Raw genomic sequence first — 25,255 nt, 5'->3', positions numbered from 1 at the left:
TGATCCAAGAGGGTCAGTACATGACCACAGTGGACTTAAAGGATGCCTACCTTCACATTCCGATTCACAAGAATCATCGCTTCCTAAGGTTTGCCTTTCTAGACAGGCATTACCAATTTGTAGCTCTTCCCTTCGGGTTGGCTACAGCCCCGAGAATTTTTACAAAGGTTCTGGGCTCCCTTCTGGCGGTTCTAAGACCGCGAGGCATAGCGGTGGCTCCTTATCTAGACGACATCCTGATACAGGTGTCAAGCTTTCAAATTGCCAAGTCTCATACAGAGATAGTTCTGGCATTTCTGAGGTCGCATGGGTGGAAAGTGAACGAAGAAAAGAGTTCTCTATCTCCTCTCACAAGGGTTTCCTTCCTAGGGACTCTTATAGATTCTGTAGAAATGAAAATTTACCTGACGGAGTCCAGGTTATCAAAACTTCTAAATGCTTGCCGTGTTCTTCACTCCATTCCGCGCCCTACGGTGGCTCAGTGCATGGAAGTAATCGGCTTAATGGTAGCGGCAATGGACATAGTGCCATTTGCGCGGCTGCATCTCAGACCGCTGCAATTATGCATGCTGAGTCAGTGGAATGGGGATTACACAGATTTGTCCCCTCTACTAAATCTGGATCAGGAAACCAGAGATTCTCTTCTCTGGTGGTTATCTCGGGTCCACCTGTCCAAGGGTATGACCTTTCGCAGACTGGATTGGACGATTGTTACAACAGATGCCAGCCTTCTAGGTTGGGGTGCAGTCTGGAACTCCCTGAAGGCTCAGGGTCCATGGACTCAGGAGGAGAAACTCCTCCCAATAAATATTCTGGAGTTAAGAGCAATATTCAATGCTCTTCTAGCTTGGCCTCAGTTAGCAACACTGAGGTTCATCAGATTTCAGTCGGACAACATCACGACTGTGGCTTACATCAACCATCAAGGGGGAACCAGGAGTTCCCTAGCGATGTTAGAAGTCTCCAAGATAATTCGCTGGGCAGAGACTCACTCTTGCCACTTATCAGCTATCCATATCCCGGGCGTAGAGAACTGGGAGGCGGATTTTCTAAGTCGTCAGACTTTTCATCCGGGGGAGTGGGAGCTCCATCCGGAGGTGTTTGCTCAATTGGTCCATCGTTGGGGCAAACCAGAACTGGATCTCATGGCGTCTCGCCAGAACGCCAAGCTTGCTTGTTACGGATCCAGGTCCAGGGACCCAGAAGCGACGCTGATAGATGCTCTAGCAGCTCCTTGGTTCTTCAACCTGGCTTATGTTTCCACCGTTTCCTCTGCTCCCTCGACTGATTGCCAAAATCAGACAGGAGAGAGTTTCGGTGATTATGATAGCGCCTGCGTGGCCACACAGGACCTGGTATGCAGATCTGGTGGACATGTCATCCTTTCCACCATGGACTCTGCCTCTGAGACAAGACCTCCTAATACAAGGTCCTTTCAATCATCCGAATTTAATTTCTCTAAGACTGACTGCATGGAGATTGAACGCTTGATCCTATCAAAGCGTGGCTTCTCCGAGTCGGTCATTAATACCTTAATACAGGCACGAAAGCCTGTCACCAGGAAAATCTACCACAAGATATGGCGTAAATATCTTCATTGGTGTGAATCCAAGAATTACTCATGGAGTAGGGTTAGGATTCCTAGGATATTGTCCTTTCTCCAAGAGGGTTTGGACAAAGGATTATCAGCTAGTTCTTTAAAGGGACAGATTTCTGCGCTGTCTATTCTTTTACACAAGCGTCTGGCAGAAGTTCCAGACGTTCAGGCATTTTGTCAGGCTTTAGTTAGGATTAAGCCTGTGTTTAAACCTGTTGCTCCTCCATGGGGCTTAAACTTGGTTCTTAAGGTTCTTCAAGGGATTCCGTTTGAACCCCTTCATTCTATTGATATCAAACTTTTATCATGGAAAGTTCTGTTTCTGATGGCTATTTCCTCGGCTCGAAGAGTCTCTGAGTTATCTGCCTTACATTGTGATTCTCCTTATCTGATCTTTCATTCAGATAAAGTGGTTCTGCGTACAAAACCTGGTGGTTTCTAACAAGAATATCAATCAAGAGATTGTTGTTCCATCATTGTGTCCTAATCCTTCTTCAAAGAAGGAACGTCTTTTGCATAATCTAGACGTAGTCCGTGCCTTGAAGTTTTACTTACAGGCTACTAAAGATTTTCGTCAAACATCTAACCTGTTTGTTGTTTACTCTGGACAAAGGAGAGGTCAAAAGGCGTCGGCAACCTCTCTTTCTTTTTGGCTTCGGAGTATAATCCGTTTAGCCTATGAGACTGCTGGACAGCAGCCCCCTGAAAGGATTACAGCTCATTCTACTAGAGCTGTGGCTTCCACCTGGGCCTTTAAAAATGAGGCTTCTGTTGAACAGACTTGCAAGGCTGCGACTTGGTCTTCGCTTCATACCTTTTCAAAATTTTACAAATTTGACACTTTTGCTTCTTCGGAGGCTGTTTTGGGGAGAAAGGTTCTACAGGCAGTGGTTCCTTCCGTTTAAGTTCCTGCCTTGTCCCTCCCATCATCCATATGCTTTGGTATTGGTATCCCACAAGTAATGGATGATCCGTGGACTGGATACACTTAACAAGAGAAAACATAATTTATGCTTACCTGATAAATTTATTTCTCTTGTAGTGTATCCAGTCCACGGCCCGCCCTGTCCTTTTTAAGGCAGGACTAAATTTCAATTAAACTACAGTCACCACTGCACCCTATGGTTTTTCCTTTCTCGGCTTGTTTCGTTCGAATGACTGGATATGGCAGTTAGGGGAGGAGCTATATAGCAGCTCTGCTGTGGGTGATCCTCTTGCAACTTCCTGTTGGGAAGGAGAATATCCCACAAGTAATGGATGATCCGTGGACTGGATACACTACAAGAGAAATAAATTTATCAGGTAAGCATAAATTATGTTTTTCAGACATGTACATTTAGAGAGCTGTCAGTGGAAAGCAGGGTAAATGCAGCACATAAAGTGCTTTTAGGTAGGTGTGAGAGGATGTGACTTTTGAAGAGGAGAACATTTATTTTCTTTTTCTGTTTTAGTCCCTACCGACAGCCCTTTGTCCTGTTTGGCAGTCATTCCACTAGAGAGAACCTGAAACCTGGCAGATTTAGCTTTCCATCGGAAGGTCATTTGGTTAGAAACACTGGCCCTGGAGGCAGCACAGCTAAACACATGGTATAAACAACTGCATGCTTGCCATTGTAAAGTGCACTCTTTATTTAATGCATCGCTGTACAAATTCACACAAGTATATATTTTGCATGTCATTTTATATGTTTTCTCACCCATGAAAGTTTTTTTCTTCATTTTTTAGTTTGCTTGTTGGCTGTACAGTCTCTTTTAAAATGATTTACATTGTAAATGTTGTATTCTAATTTGATAAAGAGTCTGCAAAGATATCAGCTCAGACTGTTTAAGGGACAGTAAATGAATGAAAAAAAGTGATGAATGAAAGTGCCCCTGTTTTTAATAGTATTTTTAAAAAACTGGCTTTCATTCACCAAAGTTTACATTCACTTTAATGAATGCAGGAGTTTAAATCTATTGCCGACTACAGAAAATGAGCCAAGATAAACATACTTGATGCATTGCTAGGATTATGTAACTTGACTGCAAATTTTTGTTACCAATTTATAGTTTTAAATGCTTTTAATATATTTATTGTTCATGCAAACCTTTTGCAGTATGTTACTTAATTGACATGTGCTATGTGTATACAAAATGACTTTAATGTCCCCAAAGAAGAGTAATCTGTGAGTGATTATGCTTTTTTTGATTAGATTGTGAGAAATATAAGCGATGAATGTGAATGCCAGGAGCAAAGGAGTACCTTTTTTAGATTTAACTAAATCTGCAAAAAAAAAGGCATATGTATGCTTAATTTACTTGTTTAAATGGACAATAAACCCAAATTTCTTTCATGTAATTAGCAAGAGTCCATGAGCTAGTGACGTATGGGATATACATTCCTACCAGGAGGGGCAAAGTTTCCCAAACTTCAAAATGCCTATAAATACACCCCTCACCACACCCACAAATCAGTTTTACAAACTTTGCCTCCTATGGAGGTGGTGAAGTAAGTTTGTGCTAGATTCTACGTTGATATGCGCTCCGCAGCAGGTTGGAGCCCGGTTTTCCTCTCAGCGTGCAGTGAATGTCAGAGGGATGTGAGGAGAGTATTGCCTATTTGAATTCAATGATCTCCTTCTACGGGGTCTATTTCATAGGTTCTCTATCGGTCGTAGAGATTCATCTCTTACCTCCCTTTTCAGATCGACGATATACTCTTATTTATATACCATTACCTCTGCTGATTTTCGTTTCAGTACTGGTTTGGCTTTCTACAACATGTAGATGAGTGTCCTGGGGTAAGTAAATCTTATTTTCTGTGACACTCTAAGCTATGGTTGGGCACTTTTTTTATAAAGTTCTAAATATATGTATTCAAACATTTATTTGCCTTGACTCAGGATGTTCAACATTCCTTATTTCAGACAGTCAGTTTCATATTTGGGATAATGCATATGAATAAATCAATCAATAAATCATTTTTTTCTTACCTTAAAAATTTGACTTTTTCCCTGTGGGCTGTTAGGCTCGCGGGGGCTGAAAATGCTTCATTTTATTGCGTCATTCTTGGCGCTGACTTTTTTGCCCCAAAATTTTTTTTCTGTTTCCTGCGTCATACGTGTCGCCGGAAGTTGCGTCATTTTTGACGTTCTTTTGCGCCAAAAGTGTCGGCGTTCCGGATGTGGCGTCATTTTTGGCGCCAAAAGCATTTAGGCGCCAAATAATGTGGGCGTCATTTTTGGCGCTAAAAAAATATGGGCGTCACTATTGTCTCCACATTATTTAAGTCTCATTTTTTATTGCTTCTGGTTGCTAGAAGCTTGTTCACTGGCATTTTTTTCCCATTCCTGAAACTGTCATTTAAGGAATTTGATCAATTTTGCTTTATATGTTGTTTTTTCTATTACATATTGCAAGATGTCCCACGTTGAAACTGAGTCAGAAGATACTTCTGGAAAATCGCTGCCTGGGGCTGGAGCTACCAAAGCTAAGTGTATCTACTGTAAACTTATGGTATCTGTTCTTCCAGCTGTTGTTTGTACTGTTTTGTCATGACAAACTGTTAATGCAGATAATATTTCCTTTAGTACTGTTACATTACCTGTTGCTGTTCTGTCAACATCTAATATTCAGAGTGTTCCTGATAACATAAGAGATTTTGTTTCTAAATCCATTAAGAAGGCTATGTCTGTTATTCCTCCTTCTAGTAAACTTCTCATTTTTCAGGTGAATTTTTAAATGAACATCATCATTCTGATTCTGATAATGGTTCTTCTGGTTCAGAGGATTCTGTCTCAGAGGTTGATGCTGATAAATCTTCATATTTATTTAAAATGAAATTTATTCGTTCTTTACTTAAAGAAGTCCTAATTGCATTAGAAATTGAGGATTCTGGTCCTCTTGATACTAAATCTAAACGTTTAGATAAGGTTTTTAAATCTCCTGTAGTTATTCCAGAAGTTTTTCCTGTCCCTAGTGCTATTTCTGAAGTAATTTCCAGGGAATGGAATAATTTGGGTAATTCATTTACTCCTTCTAAACGTTTTAAGCAATTATATCCTGTGCCATCTGACAGATTAGAGTTTTGGGACAAAATCCCTAAAGTTGATGGGGCTGTCTCTACTCTTGTTAAGCGTACTACTATTCCTACGGCAGATGGTACTTCCTTAAGGATCCTTTAGATAGGAAAATTGAATCCTTTCTAAGAAAAGCTTACTTGTGTTCAGGTAATCTTCTTAGACCTGCTATATCTTTAGCGGATGTTGCTGCAGCTTCATCTTTTGGTTAGAAGCTTTAGCGCAACAAGTAACAGATCATATTTCTCATAGCATTTTTATTCTTCAACATGCTAATAATTTTATTTGTAATGCCATCTTTGATATCATTAGAGTTGATGTTAGGTATATGTCTCTAGCTATTTTAGCTAGAAGAGCTTTATGGCTTAAGACTTGGAATGCTGTTATGTCTTCTAAGTCTACTCTGCTTTCCCTTTCTTTCCAGGGTAATAATCGTTTTCGTTCCTTTTGTCACAACAAGGAACAAAAACCTGATCCTTCATCCTCAGGAGCGGTATCAGTTTGGAAACCATCTCCAGTCTGGAATAAATCCTAGTCTTTTAGAAAGTCAAAGCCAGCTCCTAAGTCCACATGAAGGTGCGGCCCTCATTCCAGCTCAGCTGGTAGGGGGCAGATTACGTTTTTTCAAAGAAATTTGGATCAATTCCGTTCACAATCTTTGGATTCAGAACATTGTTTCAGAAGGGTACAGAATTGGCTTCAAGATAAGGCCTCCTGCAAAGAGATTTTTTCTTTCCTGTGTCCCAGTAAACCCAGCGAAGGCTCAAGCATTTCTGAAATGTGTTTCAGATCTAGAGTTGACTGGAGTAATTTTGCCAGTTCCAGTTCTGGAACAGGGACTGGGGTTTTATTCAAATCTCTTCATTGTACCAAAGAAGGAAAATTCCTTCAGACCAGTTCTGGATCTAAAAATATTGAATCGTTATGTAAGGATACCAACATTCAAAATGGTAACTGTAAGGACTATCCTGCCTTTTGTTCAACATGGGCATTATATGTCTACTATAGATTTACAGGATGCATATCTGCATATTCCGATTCATCCAGATCACTATCAGTTTCTGAGATTCTCTTTCCTAGACAAGCATTACCAGTTTGTGGCTCTGCCGTTTGGCCTAGCTACAGCTCCAAGAATTTTTACGAAGGTTCTCAGTGCCCTTCTGTCTGTAATCAGAGAACAGGGTATTGTGGTATTCCTTATTTGGACGATATCTTAGTACTTGCTCAGTCTTCACATTTAGCAGAATCTCATTCGAATCGACTTGTGTTGTTTCTTCAACATCATGGTTGGAGGATCAATTTACCAAAAAGTTCATTGATTCCTCAGACTTAGGTAACCTTTTAGGTTTTCAGATAGATTCAGTATCCATGACTCTATCTTTGATAGACATGAGACGTCTAAAGTTGATATCAGCTTGTCGAAACCTTCAGTCACAATCTTTCCCTTCGGTAGCCTTATGCATGGAAATTCTAGGTCTTATGACTGCAGCATCGGACGCGATCCCCTTTGCTCGTTTTCACATGCGGCCTCTTCAGCTCTGTATGCTGAACCAGTTTTGCAGGGATTACACAAAGATATCTCAATTAATATCTTTAAAACCGATTGTACGACTCTTTCTGACGTGGTGGACAGATCACCATCGTTTAGTTCAGGGGGCTTCTTTTGTTCTTCCGACCTGGACTGTAATTTCAACAGATGCAAGTCCTACAGGTTGGGTAGCTGTGTGGGGGTCTCTGACAGCGCAAGGGGTTTGGGAATCTCAGGAGGTGAGATTACCGATCAATATTTTGGAACTCCGTGCAATTTTCAGAGCTCTTCAGTCTTGGCCTCTTCTAAAGAGAGAATCGTTCATTTGTTTTCAGTCAGACAATGTCACAACTGTGGCATACATCAATCATCAAGGAGGGACTCACAGTCCTCTGGCTATGAAAGAAGTATCTCGAATTCTGGTATGGGCGGAATCCAGCTCCTGTCTAGTTTCTGTGGTTCATATCCCAGGTATAGACAATTGGGAAGCGGATTATCTCAGTCGCCACACGTTTCATCCGGGCGAATGGTCTCTTCTCCCAGAAGTATTTCTTCAGATTGTTCAAATATGGGGTCTTCCAGAAATAGATCTGATGGCTTCTCATCTAAACAAGAAACTTCCCAGGTATCTGTCCAGATCCAGGGATCCTCAAGCGGAAACAGTGGATGCGTTGTCACTTCCTTGGAAGTATCATCCTGCCTATATCTTTCCACCTCTAGTTCTTCTTCCAAGAGTAATCTCCAAGATTCTGAAGGGATGCTCATTTGTTCTGCTGGTGGCTCCAGCATGGCCTCTCAGGTTTTTGGTATGCGGATCCTGTCCGGATGGCCTCTTGCCAACCGTGGACTTTTCCGTTAAGACCAGACCTTCTGTCACAAGGTCCTTTTTTTCCCATCAGGATCTCAAATCCTTAAATTTAAAGGTATGGAGATTGAACGCTTGATTCTTTGTCAAAGAGGTTTCTCTGACTCTGTGATTAATACTATGTTACAGGCTCGTAAATCCGTATCTAGGGAGATATGTTATAGAGTCTGGAAGACTTATATTTCTTGGTGTCTTTCTCATCAATTCTTTTAGAATTCCGAGAATTTTACAGTTTCTTCAGGATGGTTTGAATAAAGGTTTGTCTGCAAGTTCCTTGAAAAGACAAATCTCTACTCTTTCTGTTCTTTTTCACAGAAAGATTGTTAATCTTCCTGATATTCATTGTTTTGTACAAGCTTTGGTTCGTATAAAACCTGTCATTAAGTCAATTTCTCCTCCTTGGAGTTTGAATTTGGTTCTGGGGGCTCTTCAAGCTCCTCCCTTTTGAACCTATGCATTCTTTGGACATTAAATTACTTTCTTGAAAAGTTTTGTTCCTTTTGGCCATCTCTTCTGCCAGAAGAGTTTCTGATTTATCTGCTCTTTCTTGTGAGTCTCCTTTTCTGTTTTTTCATCAGGATAAGGCGGTGTTGCGAACTTCTTTTAAATTTTGGTTCCTTCATTATGTCCTAATCCTAAGAATTCTAAGGAGAAATCATTGCTTTCTTTGGATGTAGTTAGAGTTTTGATATATTATGTTGAAGCTACTAAGAATTTCCGAAAGACTTCTAGTCTATTTGTTATCTTTTCCGGTTCTAGGAAAGGTCAGAAGGCTTCTGCCTTTTTCTTTGGCATCTTGGTTGAAATCTTTAATTCATCATGCTTATGTCGAGTCGGGTAAAACTCCGCCTCAAAGGATTACAGCTCATTCTACTAGGTCAGTTTTTACTTCCTGGGCGTTTAGGAATGAAGCTTCGGTTGTTCAGATTTGCAAAGCAGCAACTTGGTCTTCTTTGCATACTTTTACTAAATTCTACCATTTTGATGTGTTTTCTTCTTCTGAAGCAGTTTTTGGTAGAAAAGTACTTCAGGCAGCTGTTTCAGTTTGATTCTTCTGCTTATAATTTCAGTTTTTTTCATTATAAGTTTTAAACTTTGTTTGGGTGTGGATTATTTTCAGCGGAATTGGCTGTCTTTATTTTATCCCTCCCTCTCTAGTGACTCTTGCGTGGAAGATCCACATCTTGGGTAGTCATTATCCCATACGTCACTAGCTCATGGACTCTTGCTAATTACATGAAAGAAAACATAATTTATGTAAGAACTTACCTGATAAATTCATTTCTTTCATATTAGCAAGAGTCCATGAGGCCCACCCTTTTTTGTGGTGGTTATGATTTTTTTGTATAAAGCACAATTATTCCAATTCCTTATATTTATGCTTCACACTTTTTTCTTATCATCCCACTTCTTGGCTATTCGTTAAACTGATTTGTGGGTGTGGTGAGGGGTGTATTTATAGGCATTTTGAGGTTTGGGAAACTTTGCCCCTCCTGGTAGGAATGTATATCCCATACGTCACTAGCTCATGGACTCTTGCTAATATGAAAGAAATGAATTTATCAGGTAAGTTCTTACATAAATTATGTTTTTTCCTTTCGTGATTCAGATAGAGCATGCAATTTTAAGCAACTTTCTAATTTACTCCTATAATCAATTTTTCTTCGTTCTCTTACTATCTCTATTTAAAAAGCAGGAATGTGATGCATAGGAGCCAGCCCATTTTTGGTTGAGAACCTGGGTTATGCTTGCTTATTGGTGGGTAAATGTAAGCCTCCAATAAGCAAGTGCTATCCATGGTGCTGAACCTAAAATGAGCTGGCTGCTAAGATGTACATTCCTGCTTTTAAAATAAAGATAGCGGGAGAATGAAGAAAAATCGATAATAGGAGTAAACTAGAAAGTTGCTTAAAATGTCATGCTCTATCTAAATCATGATAGAAAATTTGGGTTTAGTGTCCCTTTAATTATACAAAGTAATAACTCCCAGCTATTTGTTAGGAGTTATAGAGAAGCTTTCTGTTTGGAATTCAAAATTAAACTTGCATGATTCAGATAGAGCATGTCATTTTAAGACTATTAAATTCACTTATATTTTCAAATGTGCTTCATTCTCTTGTTATCCCTTGTTGAGAAAGAATATGCACATATCCTACACTAGTGGGAGCTAGCTGCTGATTGGTACCTGCACACATTTGTCTCTTGTGATTGGCTGACTAGATGTTTTCATCTAGCTGCCAGTAGTGCAATGATATTCCTTTAGCAAAGGATAACAAGAGAATGAAGCAAATTTGATAAGTAAATTGAAAAGTTGTTTAAAACTGTATGCTCTATCCAAATTATGAAAAAAAGATTTTGGAGTTTCATGTCCCCTTAATTGAAGAACAGAAGAAAGGCGATTTCATTATTTTGAAAGTATATGTAGGATGGATAGGCTAGAAAACACATGATTTACAAAATTACAACTTTGATTTGTAAAAGTAACATTGTGTTTTCCCAAACAGGTGGCACAATGTGTGTCTCCCAAAGGACCCTTGGCTTGCTCAAGAAGTTACTTTTTTGGAAGCACACATGTACCTTACTTAGGTGAGTATTTGTAGAGACATGATATAAAATTGAAGAAGCACTTGAAAGTCATGCTGCATAACTGTATAAAAAGCTTATTAGAAAATATCACCTGAACATCTCTATGTAAAAAAGGGAGATATTTACCTCAAAATGTTCTCAGTAGCCACATCCCATTGTAAAGGGATTTCTTTCCTATGGCATGGAGAGGCCACAACTTCATTCCAATTACTAGTAGGATATTCAACTCCTGGCCAGCAGGAGGAGGCAAAGAGCACCCCAGCAGAGCTGTTAAGTGTCACTTCCCTTACTCATTATCTCCAGTCATTCTCTTTGCCTCTGTCAATTGAGGATGTGCGAAGATGGTGTCTGAAGATATTTAATTCTTTTATAGGTACTTTTCCCTGCAAGCAAATATTGGGGCTATGCTGTGTCCATGTAAATCTCTTTAGTAAGAGAAATGGTGACTATTAGCAGTTAGAAAGCGTCAAAGTGGTCTTTTGCTTTATTTCTAACATTATTGCTACCCCTTTATAGAAAGCCAGGGTTGGTTACTCTGTTCTTTCTTTTTATTTAGATCCCTGATAGAGAGTGGAGTGTCTATCACACCTAGGAAGCTGTTCCTGCCCATCAGCTGGATCCACAGGTAAGTGCCTTTGCCTTCTAGGTACTGAAGGACAGCACTTTGGAGGTTATTTCCTCTAGTGGATCAATTCCTGGGACGAGTTTTGACCTTATAGTTAGGTTCACATTTGGGCAGTTTGGGATATGTGATACATTAAGGGGTTAATATTTTTTTTTACCCTTAATTTTTGAGAGAGACTGGCTGAAGGGTTAATTAGGGACTAGTATGGATTATAGAACAGGTTGTTTCAAGGATTTCATTATTGTTTATATAAGGAAAGTCTGATGTAGAACGGAGTACTTTAGTTTTTACTTCAAGTCGGACAGAAACGCACGCTTTTACAGTGACAGTTTCTTTTTAGTCTGATCTCGTGACCCTCCTCTTTTCCGTTATAAGTTATGTGGAGCGGAGTGAGTTAGACATCTTGCTGTCTTGTCGCATATCTCTGTGCCGGTTACTGTTTGAACGCTTAGCTTTCTAAGTCTGACAGCCTACTCTGACAGCGGATCTGAAACGAACAGAAAGCCCTTGCCATTTTCTAGTGGCAACTCTGGTCCCGGTGTGGTAAGACTCCTCAGCTTAGCCTGGGGTATAGAGGTGTGAGGAAGTTATCTTAAATATAACTTTTTTTCCTTTTTGGCTGCTCAAATGTGTTTGTGACTGTTTTTTAATACCGTACTGGTATTAGATATTTGATATATCTGATATATATTTAAAATGGACTCAGACCAAAGTTCATCCATTGCTTTTGACAAATGTTTGCTTTGTCTGGAGGCCCAGGTTGTACCCCCTGTGCAATTTTGCTCTACTTGCTTATCTAAGACTTTGAAATTTAAAGATAGATTACTCCCTTCTGAGCCACATTTCTCAGGACAATGCTGTTCACGATATGCCTCAGCTTTCTCCTCAAACATCCCAAGCCCTGATAGTTTCACATGCAGTGCCTTGCGGTTCCTCTCAACCTCCTGGGGGTGTTTCTTTTTGCCAGGAGATTTTGTTGCTCAGATAACTTCTGCAGTGTCTGCAGCTCTATCTGCTTTCCCTACTTTAAGTAAGCGTAAGCGGAAATCTAGACATAGTTCTACTAGTAAGGTTTCCGACCCCCCTAAATTTGCTCTGGTCAACCTTTCCCAAATGTCTGAGTAGGATACCTCAGTATCTTCTGAAGGTGAGATCTCAGACTCTGAAATGATGGGGGAAAATTCAGAATCTGATGAAGTTAATTTCAGATTAAAGCTTGAACACCTCCGGTTGCTTCTTAGGGGGGTTCTAGCTACTTTGGACGACTCCATACCTGTTGTTATCAACCCTAAAAAGTCAACTAAACTAAACAGAGTTATATAAAACTCCCTCATCTGTGGAAGTTTTTCATGTTCCAGAAAATATGTCTGAAATTATAGCTCAGGAATGGGATGAGCCAGGGATTCCTTTTTCCCCTTCCCCTGTTTTTAAAAAGATGTTCCCTGTTGCGGACTCCATTCATGGCGCACTGTGCCTAAGGTAGAAGGAGCTATCTCTACTCTAGCTAAGAGAACTTCTATTCCTATAGAGGATAGCTGCTCCTTCAAGGATCCCATGGATAAGAAGCTAGAGGCTTACTTAAAAAAGATGCGCATACATCAAGGATTATAGTGGCAACCTGCGGCAAGTATTGCTACGGTTGCGGGAGCAGCATTCTATTGGTGCAATGCCTTGTCTGAGCTTATATCATAAGAGACTATGATAGAGGAGATGGCCAATACGAGACTATGATAGAGGGACTGGCCAATACTTTTATCTGCGATGCCAACATGCAGGTGATTAGACTGGGAGCCAAGATGTCTAGCTTCTGTTTTAGCTCGCAGAGCTCTGTGGCTGAAATCTTGGTCGGCTGATGTAACTTCCAAGTCTAAGCTTCTTTCTTTACCTTATAAAGGTAAGACTTTATTCGGTCCAGGTCTGGTGGAGATCATTTCCAAAATTAAAGGTGGAAAGAGATCTTTCCTACCTCAGGACAAGAAGAATAGACCTAAGGGTCGACAGAATTATAATTTTTGTAACTTTAAAGGACAGAAATCTTCCTCCGATTCTTCCAAGCCAGAGCAATCCAAGACCTCATGGAGGTCCAGTCAGGCTTGGAATAAAGGGAAGCAAGCCAAGATGCCTTTTACTGAATTAGCATGAATGGTCCGCCCGATCCAATTTTGGATCAAGTGGGGGCAGACTTTCTCTTTTCCTTCTTAATATAAGGAGAGTCCACGGCTTCATTCCTTACTGTTGGGAAATACTGAACCTGGCCACCAGGAGGAGGCAAAGACACCCCAGCCAAAGGCTTAAATACCTCTCCCACTTCCCCTATCCCCCATTCATTCGTTGCCTTTCATCACAGTAGGACGGCAGAGAAGTGTCAGAAGATTTCGGAATAGTTCCTTAGAAGGGGTATCTGCCCTTCGATATGGGACTGGAGTTTTAAGTAGTCTTTTTCAGCCATTGACGAAAGTTAGAGTCTGGAGATGCAGGAAGAGTCTTTCTGCGAACCCATCCAGACTGCCTGCTAACCGCTCCTTAAGCAATTAGTGTTGACTGGTTTCACAACCTGCTCGTTTCTTCACTCAAGTCCATGTCAGGAGCGAGGGTACAAGACTGTCACAGTTGAGAGGCTGTGTTTCTGTTCCACAGCATGGATTCTGGTAAGATTGTTTAAATTTTTACACATGTTGAAAACGCTAGAAGACAAGGTCACAGTGTGACTCCTTTTATCTTAATAGAATCATGGGTTAATATCTCCTGAGGGAGGTTATTGAACAGTGGGGATTAATCAAATGTGATGCTTTTGATTTTATGCTGCTTTATGTGGAGGTTCATTGGGCTTATAGACTGTTATGTGGCTGGAACACACAGGTTTTTACTTTTACTTTGAATGCTGCGCAGCTTGTAGCTTGGCACGCTTTTTCTCATAGTGACTGGGAGTGACTGGGAGTGGTCACACTTTCATTTCCTCTTTCCTGACTCACCCTGTTTCTTCTGTTATGTGTGATCAGTCCACGGGTCATCATTACTTCTGGGATATAACTCCTCCCCAACAGGAAATGCAAGAGGATTCACCCAGCAGAGCTGCATATAGCTCCTCCCCTCTACGTCACTCCCAGTCATTCTCTTGCACCCAACGAATAGATAGGATGTGTGAGAGGACTATGGTGATTATACTTAGTTTTTATAACTTCAATCAAAAGTTTGTTATTTTACAATAGCACCGGAACGTGTTATTGCCTCTCTGGCAGAGTTTGAAGAAGAATCTACCAGAGTTTTTTATTATGATTTTAACCGGAGTAGTTAAGATCATATTGCTGTTTCTCGGCCATCTGAGGGAGGTAAAAGCTTCAGATCAGGGGACAGCGGGCAGATGAATCTGCATTGAGGTATGTAGCAGTTTTTATTTTCTGAATGGAATTGATGAGAAAATCCTGCCATACCGTTATAATAACATGTATGTATACTCTACACTTCAGTATTCTGGGGATGGTACTTCACTGGAATTACTCTGTAAAAAGTACATTAAACCTTTTAATAGGTATTTATTATGTTAAACGTTTTTGCTGGAATGTAGAATCGTTTGCATTTTCTGAGGTACTGAGTGAATAAATGTTTGGGCATTATTTTTCCACTTGGCAGCTGCTTGTTTTAATTGTGACAGTTTCGTTTCTCTCTCACTGCTGTGTGTGAGGGGGAGGGGCCGTTTTTGGCGCTCTTTGCTACGCATCAAAAATTTCCAGTCAGTTACTCTTGTATTTCCTGCATGATCCGGTCCATATCTAACAGAACTCAGGGGTCTTCAAACTTCTTTGAAGGGAGGTAGATTCTCTCAGCAGAGCTGTGAGACTTATATATTGACTGTGATTAAAAACGTTGCTCTGTAATTTTTACGTTTCAAATTTAATTATTGTTACTTTACTAATGGGAACAAACCTTTGCTAAAAGTTGTGTTGTTTTCTAGGACTGATGCTATAACAGTTTTTCAGTTCATTATTTCAACTGTCATTTAATCGTTTAGTGCTTCTTTGAGGCACAGTACGTTTTTGTTAAATAAGATTGTAACCAAGTTGCAAGTTTATTTGCTAGTGTGTTAAACATGTCTGATTCAGAGGAAGATACCTGTGTCATTTGTTCCAATGCCAAGGTGGAGCCCAATAGAAATTTATGTACTAACTGTATTGATGCTACTTTAAATAAAAGCCAATCTGTACAAATTGAACAAATTTCACCAAACAGCGAGGGGAGAGTTATGCCGACTAACTCGCCTCACGTGTCAGTACCTGCATCTCCCGCCCGGGAGGTGCGTGATATTGTGACGCCTAGTACATCTGGGCGGCCATTACAGATAACATTACAAGATATGGCTACTGTTATGACTGAAGTTTTGGCTAAATTACCAGAACTAAGGGGCAAGCGTGATCACTCTGGGGTGAGAACAGAGTGCGCTGATAATACTAGAGCCATGTCTGATACTGCGTCACAGCTTGCAGAGCATGAGGACGGAGAGCTTCATTCTGTGGGTGACGGTTCTGATCCAAACAGATTGGATTCAGATATTTCAAATTTTAAATTTAAATTGGAGAACCTCCGTGTATTACTAGGGGAGGTTTTAGCGGCTCTTAATGATTGTAACACTGTTGCAATACCAGAGAAATTGTGTAGGTTGGATAAATACTTTGCGGTACCGGCGAGTACTGAGGTTTTTCCTATACCTAAGAGACTAACTGAAATTGTTACTAAGGAGTGGGATAGACCCGGTGTGCCGTTCTCACCCCCTCCAATATTTAGAAAGATGTTTCCAATAGACGCCACCACACGGGACTTATGGCAAACGGTCCCTAAGGTGGAGGGAGCAGTTTCTACTTTAGCTAAGCGTACCACTATCCCGGTGGAGGATAGCTGTGCTTTTTCAGATCCAATGGATAAAAAATTAGAGGGTTACCTTAAGAAAATGTTTGTTCAACAAGGTTTTATATTGCAACCCCTTGCATGCATCGCGCCGACTACGGCTGCGGCAGCATTTTGGATGGAGTCTCTGGAAGAGAACCTTAGTTCAGCTACGCTGGACGACATTACGGACAGGCTTAGAGTCCTTAAACTAGCTAATTCATTCATTTCGGAGGCCGTAGTACATTTAACCAAACTTACGGCTAAGAACTCAGGATTCGCCATTCAGGCACGTAGGGCGCTGTGGCTAAAATCCTGGTCAGCTGATGTAACTTCTAAGTCCAAATTACTTAATATACCTTTCAAAGGGCAAACTTTATTTGGGCCCGGTTTGAAAGAAATTATCGCTGACATTACAGGAGGTAAGGGCCACGCCCTGCCTCAAGACAAAGCCAAAGCTAAGGCTAGACAGTCTAATTTTCGTCCCTTTCGGAATTTCAAAGCAGGAGCAGCACCAACTTCCACTGCTCCAAAACAGGAAGGAGCCGTTGCTCGTTACAGACAAGGCTGGAAACCTAACCAGTCCTGGAACAAGGGCAAGCAGGCCAGGAAACCTGCTGCTGCCCCTAAGTCAGCATGAATCGAGGGCCCCCGATCCGGGACCGGATCTAGTGGGGGGCAGACTCTCTCTCTTCGCCCAGGCTTGGGCAAGAGATGTTCAGGATCCCTGGGCGCTAGAGATCATATCTCAGGGATACCTTCTAGACTTCAAATTCTCTCCCCCAAGAGGGAGATTTCATCTGTCAAGGTTGTCAACAAACCAGATAAAGAAAGAAGCGTTTCTACGCTGTGTACAAGATCTGTTATTAATGGGAGTGATCCATCCGGTTCCGCGGTCGGAACAAGGACAAGGGTTTTACTCAAACCTGTTTGTGGTTCCCAAAAAAGAGGGAACTTTCAGGCCAATCTTGGATTTAAAGATCCTAAACAAATTCCTAAGAGTTCCATCGTTCAAAATGGAAACTATTCGGACAATCTTACCCATGATCCAAAAGGGTCAGTACATGACCACAGTGGATTTAAAGGATGCTTACCTTCACATACCGATTCACAAAGATCATTACCGGTATCTAAGGTTTGCCTTCTTAGACAGGCATTACCAGTTTGTAGCTCTTCCATTCGGATTGGCTACGGCTCCAAGAATCTTCACAAAGGTTCTGGGTGCTCTTCTGGCGGTACTAAGACCGCGAGGAATTTCGGTAGCTCCGTACCTAGACGACATTCTGATACAAGCTTCAAGCTTTCAAACTGCCAAGTCTCATACAGAGTTAGTTCTGGCATTTCTAAGGTCGCATGGATGGAAGGTGAACGAAAAGAAGAGTTCTCTCTTTCCTCTCACAAGAGTTCCATTCTTGGGGACTCTTATAGATTCTGTAGAAATGAAGATTTATCTGACAGAGGACAGATTAACAAAGCTTCTAAATGCATGCCGTGTCCTTCATTCCATTCAACTCCCGTCAGTAGCTCAATGCATGGAGGTGATCGGCTTAATGGTAGCAGCAATGGATATAGTACCCTTTGCACGTCTACATCTCAGACCGCTGCAATTGTGCATGCTGAGTCAGTGGAATGGGGATTACTCAGACTTGTCCCCTACTCTGAATCTGGATCAAGAGACCAGAAACTCTCTTCTATGGTGGCTTTCTCGGCCACATCTGTCCAGGGGGATGCCATTCAGCAGGCCGGACTGGACAATTGTAACAACAGACGCCAGCCTACTAGGTTGGGGCGCTGTCTGGAATTCTCTGAAGGCTCAGGGACAATGGAATCAGGAGGAAAGTCTCCTACCAATAAACATTCTGGAATTGAGAGCAGTTCTCAATGCCCTTCTGGCTTGGCCCCAGTTAAAAACTCGGGGGTTCATCAGATTTCAGTCGGACAACATCACGACTGTAGCTTACATCAACCATCAAGGAGGGACAAGAAGCTCCCTAGCAATGATGGAAGTATCAAAGATAATTCGCTGGGCAGAGTCTCACTCTTGCCACCTGTCAGCAATCCACATTCCGGGAGTGGAGAACTGGGAGGCGGATTTCTTGAGTCGCCAGACTTTTCATCCGGGGGAGTGGGAACTTCATCCGGAGGTCTTTGCCCAAATACTTCGACGTTGGGGCAAACCAGAGATAGATCTCATGGCGTCTCGCCAGAACGCCAAACTTCCTCGCTACGGGTCCAGATCCAGGGATCCGGGAGCGGTTCTGATAGATGCTTTGACAGCACCTTGGAATTTCGGGATGGCTTATGTGTTTCCACCCTTCCCGCTGCTTCCTCGATTGATTGCCAAGATCAAACAGGAGAGAGCATCAGTGATTCTAATAGCGCCTGCGTGGCCACGCAGGACTTGGTATGCAGATCTAGTGGACATGTCATCCTGTCCGCCTTGGTCTCTACCTCTAAGACAGGACCTTCTGATACAGGGTCCATTCAAACATCAAAATCTAACTTCTCTGAAGCTGACTGCTTGGAAATTGAACGTTTGATTTTATCAAAACGTGGTTTTTCTGAGTCGGTTATTGATACCCTGATACAGGCTAGGAAGCCTGTTACCAGAAGGATTTACCATAAGATATGGCGTAAATACCTATACTGGTGCGAATCCAAAGGTTACTCCTGGAGTAAGGTTAGGATTCCTAGGATATTGTCCTTTCTACAAGAAGGTTTAGAAAAGGGTTTATCGGCTAGTTCATTAAAGGGACAGATCTCAGCTCTGTCCATCTTGTTGCACAGGCGTCTGTCAGAAAATCCAGACGTCCAGGCCTTTTGTCAGGCTTTAGCTAGAATCAAGCCTGTGTTTAAAACTGTTGCTCCGCCATGGAGTTTAAACCTTGTTCTTAACGTTCTACAAGGAGTTCCGTTTGAACCCCTTCATTCCATTGATATAAAGTTGTTATCTTGGAAAGTGTTATTTTTAATGGCTATTTCTTCGGCTCGGAGAGTCTCTGAGTTATCAGCTTTACATTGTGATTCTCCTTATTTGATTTTTCATTCAGATAAGGTAGTTCTGCGTACTAAACCTGGGTTCTTACCTAAGGTAGTCACTAACAGGAACATCAATCAAGAGATCGTGGTTCCTTCTCTGTGCCCGAATCCTTCTTCAAAGAAGGAACGTCTTCTACACAATCTGGATGTAGTTCGTGCCCTCAAGTTCTACTTGCAGGCAACTAAGGATTTTCGACAAACGTCTTCCCTGTTTGTCGTGTACTCTGGTCAGAGGAGAGGTCATAAGGCTTCGGCTACCTCTCTCTCCTTCTGGCTTCGTAGCATAATTCGTTTAGCCTATGAGACTGCTGGACAGCAGCCTCCTGAAAGAATTACAGCTCATTCTACTAGAGCTGTGGCTTCCACTTGGGCCTTTAAGAATGAGGCCTCTGTTGAACAGATTTGCAAGGCTGCAACTTGGTCTTCGCTTCATACTTTTTCCAAATTTTACAAATTTGACACTTTTGCTTCTTCGGAGGCTATTTTTGGGAGAAAGGTTCTTCAGGCAGTGGTTCCTTCTGTATAATGAGCCTGCCTATCCCTCCCGTCATCCGTGTACTTTTGCTTTGGTATTGGTATCCCAGAAGTAATGATGACCCGTGGACTGATCACACATAACAGAAGAAAACATAATTTATGCTTACCTGATAAATTCCTTTCTTCTGTTGTGTGATCAGTCCACGGCCCGCCCTGTTTTTTTAAAGGCAGGTAGATATTTTTTAAATTATACTCCAGTCACCACTTCACCCTTGGTTTCTCCTTTCTCGTTGATTCTTGGTCGAATGACTGGGAGTGACGTAGAGGGGAGGAGCTATATGCAGCTCTGCTGGGTGAATCCTCTTGCATTTCCTGTTGGGGAGGAGTTATATCCCAGAAGTAATGATGACCCGTGGACTGATCACACAACAGAAGAAAGGAATTTATCAGGTAAGCATAAATTATGTTTTTTTCTGGGTCTTGGAGGTGGTGAATGCCCCAGCCATTGGGAGTATAAAGGTGCAGTTTTTGTGAGAAATAAAAAGATTGTTTTATTCTGTGTCCTACTGTCATTACCATTAAGCTATGGAGGATTCTGATATTCTTGAGGGTACTTCCTCTATTCCAAATAGTAATACCTGTTTATATTGTGAGGAGGCCTTGGTTTGCCCGCCCTCTCAACTATGTTCCACATGCATCAACAAAGTTATGTCTAAGATGGTTAACCCCTTTAGTACCACTGAGACGTCCACCTGAGGACTTGCCGTTCCATGAGGTACATACCCATCAATCATCTCACTCATCACATGCAGCTTCCGTAGCACGCCTAATCCTCCATCTGGAGGGAGCATTTTACCATCAGAATTTACTGTGCAGTTAAAGATGACGGTGTCTGAGGCTCTTATTGCTTTACCTCGCCCTGCCAAGCGCAAGCGAAAGGTTAAACATAGCTCTCCTGCCCAGGGGTCATCAAGTGATTTATTCGATTTTATCTGTTTTTCAATTATCCAAGGATGGGTCACACTCTGAGTCTTCAGAGGGTGAACTTTCTGGGTCGGAGTCTGCTACCTCTAGGCCTCCTGCTGCGGAGGAACCAGCCTTTAGGTTTAAGATTGAACACTTACGTTTTCTTCTAAAAGAAGTCCTGTCTAGAGGTTCCAGAGGCCAAGCTACCTTTGATTCCTAAAATAGACAGAGTTTACGAGGACAGGGTAGTGCTGTTAATTTTTCCTGTACCTGTAAAAAATGACAAACATTAAGAACGAGTGGGATAGAATTGGATCTTCCTTTTCCTCTTTATCTTCATTTAAAAAATTATTCCCAGTGCCGGACTCTCAATTGGAGTTGTGGGGTTCCGTCCCTAAGATGGATGGTGCTATCTCTCTATACTAGCCATGCGTACTACTATCCCACTTGAGGATAGCTTGTCGTTCAGAGAGCCGATGGATAAGAAGATGGAAACTTTTCTCAGAAAAATGTTTCAACATACGGGTTACTTGTTTCAACCGGCAGTGGCTGTTGCCTCGGTTGCTGGAGCTGTGGCCTACTGGAACGTCTACTTACCAGAAATGATCGAGGTGGAGGGTCCCCTTGACGTTATCCAAGAAAGAATTAAGGCCTTGAGAATTGCTAATTCTTTTATCTGCGATGCAAACATGCTGATCATTCGCCTAAATGTTAAGATTTCTGTTTTTTCAGTGCAGACCCGTCAGGCGCCCTGGCTGAAATCCTGGTCTGCGGGTATGACTTCTAAGCCTGGACTCCATTATCTCCACGGTTACAGGGGGCAAGGGTGCCTTCCTACCGCAGGATAAAAAGAAGTCTAAGGGATAAGGCTCTAATTTTCGTTCTGAGAAATGCCAACGACAACAGTCCTCCTCTAAGCCCGAGCAAACCAAGAGTACTTGGAAGCCCGCTCAATCCTGGAATAAATCCAAGCAGAACAAGAAGCACTCCGAGACCAAGTCGGCATTAAGGAGTGGCCCCCGACCCGGCGTTGGATCGTGTAGGGGGCAGACTGTCGCTGTTTTCAGGCGCTTGGTTCAGGGACGTGCAGGATCCATGGGCCCTGGAGGTCATAGCTCAGGAATTCAAGATTGGTTTCAAATCTCAACCACCCATGGGCAGGTTTCTCCTTTCAAGCCTGTCTCCAATGCCAGAAAAGAGAGAAGCCTTTCTGGAGTGTGTGCGGGATCTGTCCTCCCTAGGGGTCATTATCCCGGTTCCTATCGCAGAAAGAAGTTTGGGATACTATTCAAACCTGTTTGTGGTCCTAAAGAAGGAGGGAACTTTCTGCCCGATTCTGAACCTAAAGTGCTTAAACAAATTCCTAAACGTCCCCTCTTTCAAGATGGAGACAATACGGTCCATCCTTCCTCTAGTTCAGGAAGGACAGTTTATGACCACTATAGATCTGAAGGATGCTTACCTTCACGTTCCAATCCACAAGGATCACTACCTGTTCCTAAGTTTTGCGTTCCTGGACCAGCACTTACAGTTTATTGCACTTACATTTGGTCTAGCTACCACTCCAAGAATTTTTACGAAGGTTTTATGGGCTCTTCTGGCAGCTGCTAGAACCTAGGGTATAGCAGTAGCTCCCTACTTAGACAATATTCTGGTACAAGCACCTTCTTTTCGTCTGGCGGAGAACCATTCGGTATCTCTTCTCTCTTCTTCTATCTCATGGATGGAAGATAAACTTAGAAAAGAGTTCTGATTCCAAGCACCAGGGTGGAATTCCTGGGTACTATAATAGACTCCTTATCCATGAGGATATTTCTAACAGACCAGAGATGTTGCAAGCTAGCGGACATCCTTAAGGCCATCTGTGGCTCAGTGTATGGAGGTAATTGGTCTTATGGTGTCCAGGATGAACATAATTTCCTTTGCCAGGTTTCGTCTCAGACCGTTACAACTGTGCATGCTGAGGCAATGGAACGGCGATCATTCGGATCTGTCTCAACAGATTTCCCTGGACAACCGGTTTAGAGAATAGCTCTTGGTGGCTCTGTCCAGATCATCTGTCCCGAGGGACATTTTTTCACAGACTATCCTGGAAGATTGTGACTACGAACGCGAGTCTATCAGGATGGGGAGCTATTTGGGGTGCCAGGAAGGCACAGGGCCTGTGGTCTCAGGAGGAATGCTCCCTCCCGATCAAAATTCTGGAACTTCGAGTAATCTTCAATGCTCTGAAGGCTTGGCCTCTTCTGGGTTCGTCCCTGTTTATCAGATTCCAATCAGACAATATAACCTCAGTGGCTTACATCCATCAGGGTGTAACGGGAATCTCCCTAGCAATGAGGGAAGTAGCTCGGATTCTGGAGTGGGTGGAAGCCCACAGCTGTTCGCTGTCAGTAATCTACATTCCAGGTGTGGGAAGCTAATTTTCTCAGACAATCCTTTCATGGTCTCCCCATCCCAAAGTGTTATTCGGAGATATGCTACAGGTGGGGGACGCCGGAGATGGATCTCATGGCGTCTCATCTCAATACCAAGCTTCCCAGATATGGGTTGAGGTCCAGGGATCCTCAGGCGGAGCTAATAGATGCATTAGCCATGCCTTGGAGGTTCAGTCTAATTTACGTTTTCCCACCGTTACCACTCCTCCTTCGTGTAGTGGCCAGCATCAAGCAGGAGCAAGCATCAGTGATACTGATTGCTCCATCGTGGCCGCGAGATAGACGTGGTTCACGGATCTGGTGGGGATGTCATCTTCTCCATGGAAGTTACCTTTTCGCAGGGATCTGCTGGAACAAGGTCCTTTTGTTCTTCAAAATCTAGTTTCTCTGAGGCTAACTGCGTGGAGATTAAACGCTTAGTCCTAGCCAAGAGAGGTTTTTCTGAGAGAGTTATTGATGCTCTCATTCAAGCTCGTAAGCCGGTTACTCGTCGCATCTATCATAAGGTGTGAAGTACCTATTTATTCTGGTGTGAAGAGTGTGGATTCCCCTGGCATTGGGTTAAGGTTGCCAGGATCCTATCATTTCTCCAGGATGGACTGGAGAAGGGCGTTTCTGCTAGTTCCCTGAGGGGACAGATTTCGGCCCTGTCTGTTTTACTACACAAGAGGCTCTCTGAGCTTTCTGCTGTACAGTCTTTTTTTTTAAGGCTCTGATTAGAATTAGACCTGTTTTCAGATCTAAGGCTCCTCCTTGGAGTCTGAATCTTGTTATTAAAGTTTTGCAGCGGACTCCGTTTGAGCCTCGGTGGCTTACATCAACGATCAGGGAGGAACTCAGCGTTCCTTAGCTATGAAGGAAGTGACTCGCATTCTACAGTGGGCGGAAGCTCACAATTGTCTTCTGTCTGCCATTCACATCCCAGGGATGGACAACTGGGAGGCGGATTTTCTAAGCAGACAGACTTTTTACCCCGGGGAGTGGGCTCTCCATCCGGAAGTGTTCTCAAGGATGGGTTCCGGAGTTAAATCTGATGGTGTCTTGTCAAAACGCCAAACTTCCAAAGTACGGTTCAAGGTCAAGAGATCCTTAAGCCTCTCTGATGGATGCTCTGGCGGTTCCTTGGATCATCAATTTAGCGTACCTGTTTCCTCAGTTTGCTCTCCTTCCACGAGTCATTACTCGTATAAAGCAGGAGAGAGCTTCTGTGATACTAATAGCTCCTGCATGGCCTTGCAGGATCTGGTGAAGATGTGATCTCTTCCACCTTGAAAGTTATCTCTGAGGAAGGACCTTCTACTACAGGGTCTCTTCCTCCATCCAAATGTAGATGCTCTGAAGCTGACTGCTTGGAGATTGAACGCCTAGTTTTGGCTAGACATGGTTTTTCTGAGGCGGTAATTGATACCATTCTTCAGGCTCGTAAACCTGTTGCTCGCAAGATTTATCATAAGGTATGGCGTAAATACCTTTTGAATCTGAGGGTTTCTCCTGGAGTCTGTTGAGGATTCCCCGTGTTTTTATCTTTTCTTCAGGATCGCCTGGAGAAAGGTTTGTCAGTCAGTACTCTGAAGGGTCAGATTTCTGCACTGTCTATTCTTTTGCACAAATGTCTGGCAGATTTGCCAGTGGTGCAAGCTTTTGTTCAGGCCCTGGTTAGAATCAGACCTGTGTTTAAACCTGTCGCTCCTCCTTGGAGTCTTAACCTTGTTCTTAAAGTATTGCAGCAGGCTCCGTTTGAGCCGATACATTCTGTTGATATTAAATTGTTATCTTGGAAGGTTTTGTTTCTTCTTGCTATTTCTTCCGCTCGTAGAGTTTCTGAGACTTTCGGCTCTGCAGTGTGATGCCTCTTACCTTTATTTTTCATGCGGATAAGACGGTCCTTCGTACTAAGCTGGGTTTTTTCCCTAAGGTAGTGTTGGATCGAAATATTAATCAAGAAATTGTTGTTCCTTCTTTTTGTCCTAATCCTTCTTCCCATAAAGAATGTCATTTGCATAACCTTGATGTTGTGCATGCTCTAAAATTTTACCTTCAAGCGACTAAAGATTTTCGGCAATCTTCTACCCTGTTTGTTGTTTTCTCTGGTAAGCATAAAGGTCAGAAGGCCACTTCTACGACCCTTTCCTTCTCGTTGAGAAGTGTTATCCGTTTAGCTTATGAGACAGCTGGACAACAGCCTCCTGAAAGAATTA

The 25,255-nt window shown here is 42.4% G+C and overlaps 1 protein-coding gene across 1 annotated transcript in view; it reads left to right on the top strand.

The window, feature by feature from the left end:
• The window catches only part of DNAAF9 (dynein axonemal assembly factor 9), a 643,469-nt gene that overhangs the window by 160,086 nt on the left and 458,128 nt on the right, over window positions 1–25,255 (top strand). The window contains exons 10-11 of the mRNA XM_053704320.1: window positions 3,049–3,184; window positions 10,553–10,634. Coding sequence (XP_053560295.1) covers window positions 3,049–3,184; window positions 10,553–10,634 — 218 coding nt within the window. The remainder of the gene's footprint in view (window positions 1–3,048; window positions 3,185–10,552; window positions 10,635–25,255) is intronic.

Source organism: Bombina bombina, chromosome 2, assembly GCF_027579735.1.
Source record: "Bombina bombina isolate aBomBom1 chromosome 2, aBomBom1.pri, whole genome shotgun sequence".
In the NCBI taxonomy this organism is placed as follows: Eukaryota; Metazoa; Chordata; class Amphibia; order Anura; family Bombinatoridae; genus Bombina; species Bombina bombina.
Note: the sequence above shows the minus strand (reverse complement) of the source record. Positions and strands in the feature narration are given on the sequence as shown.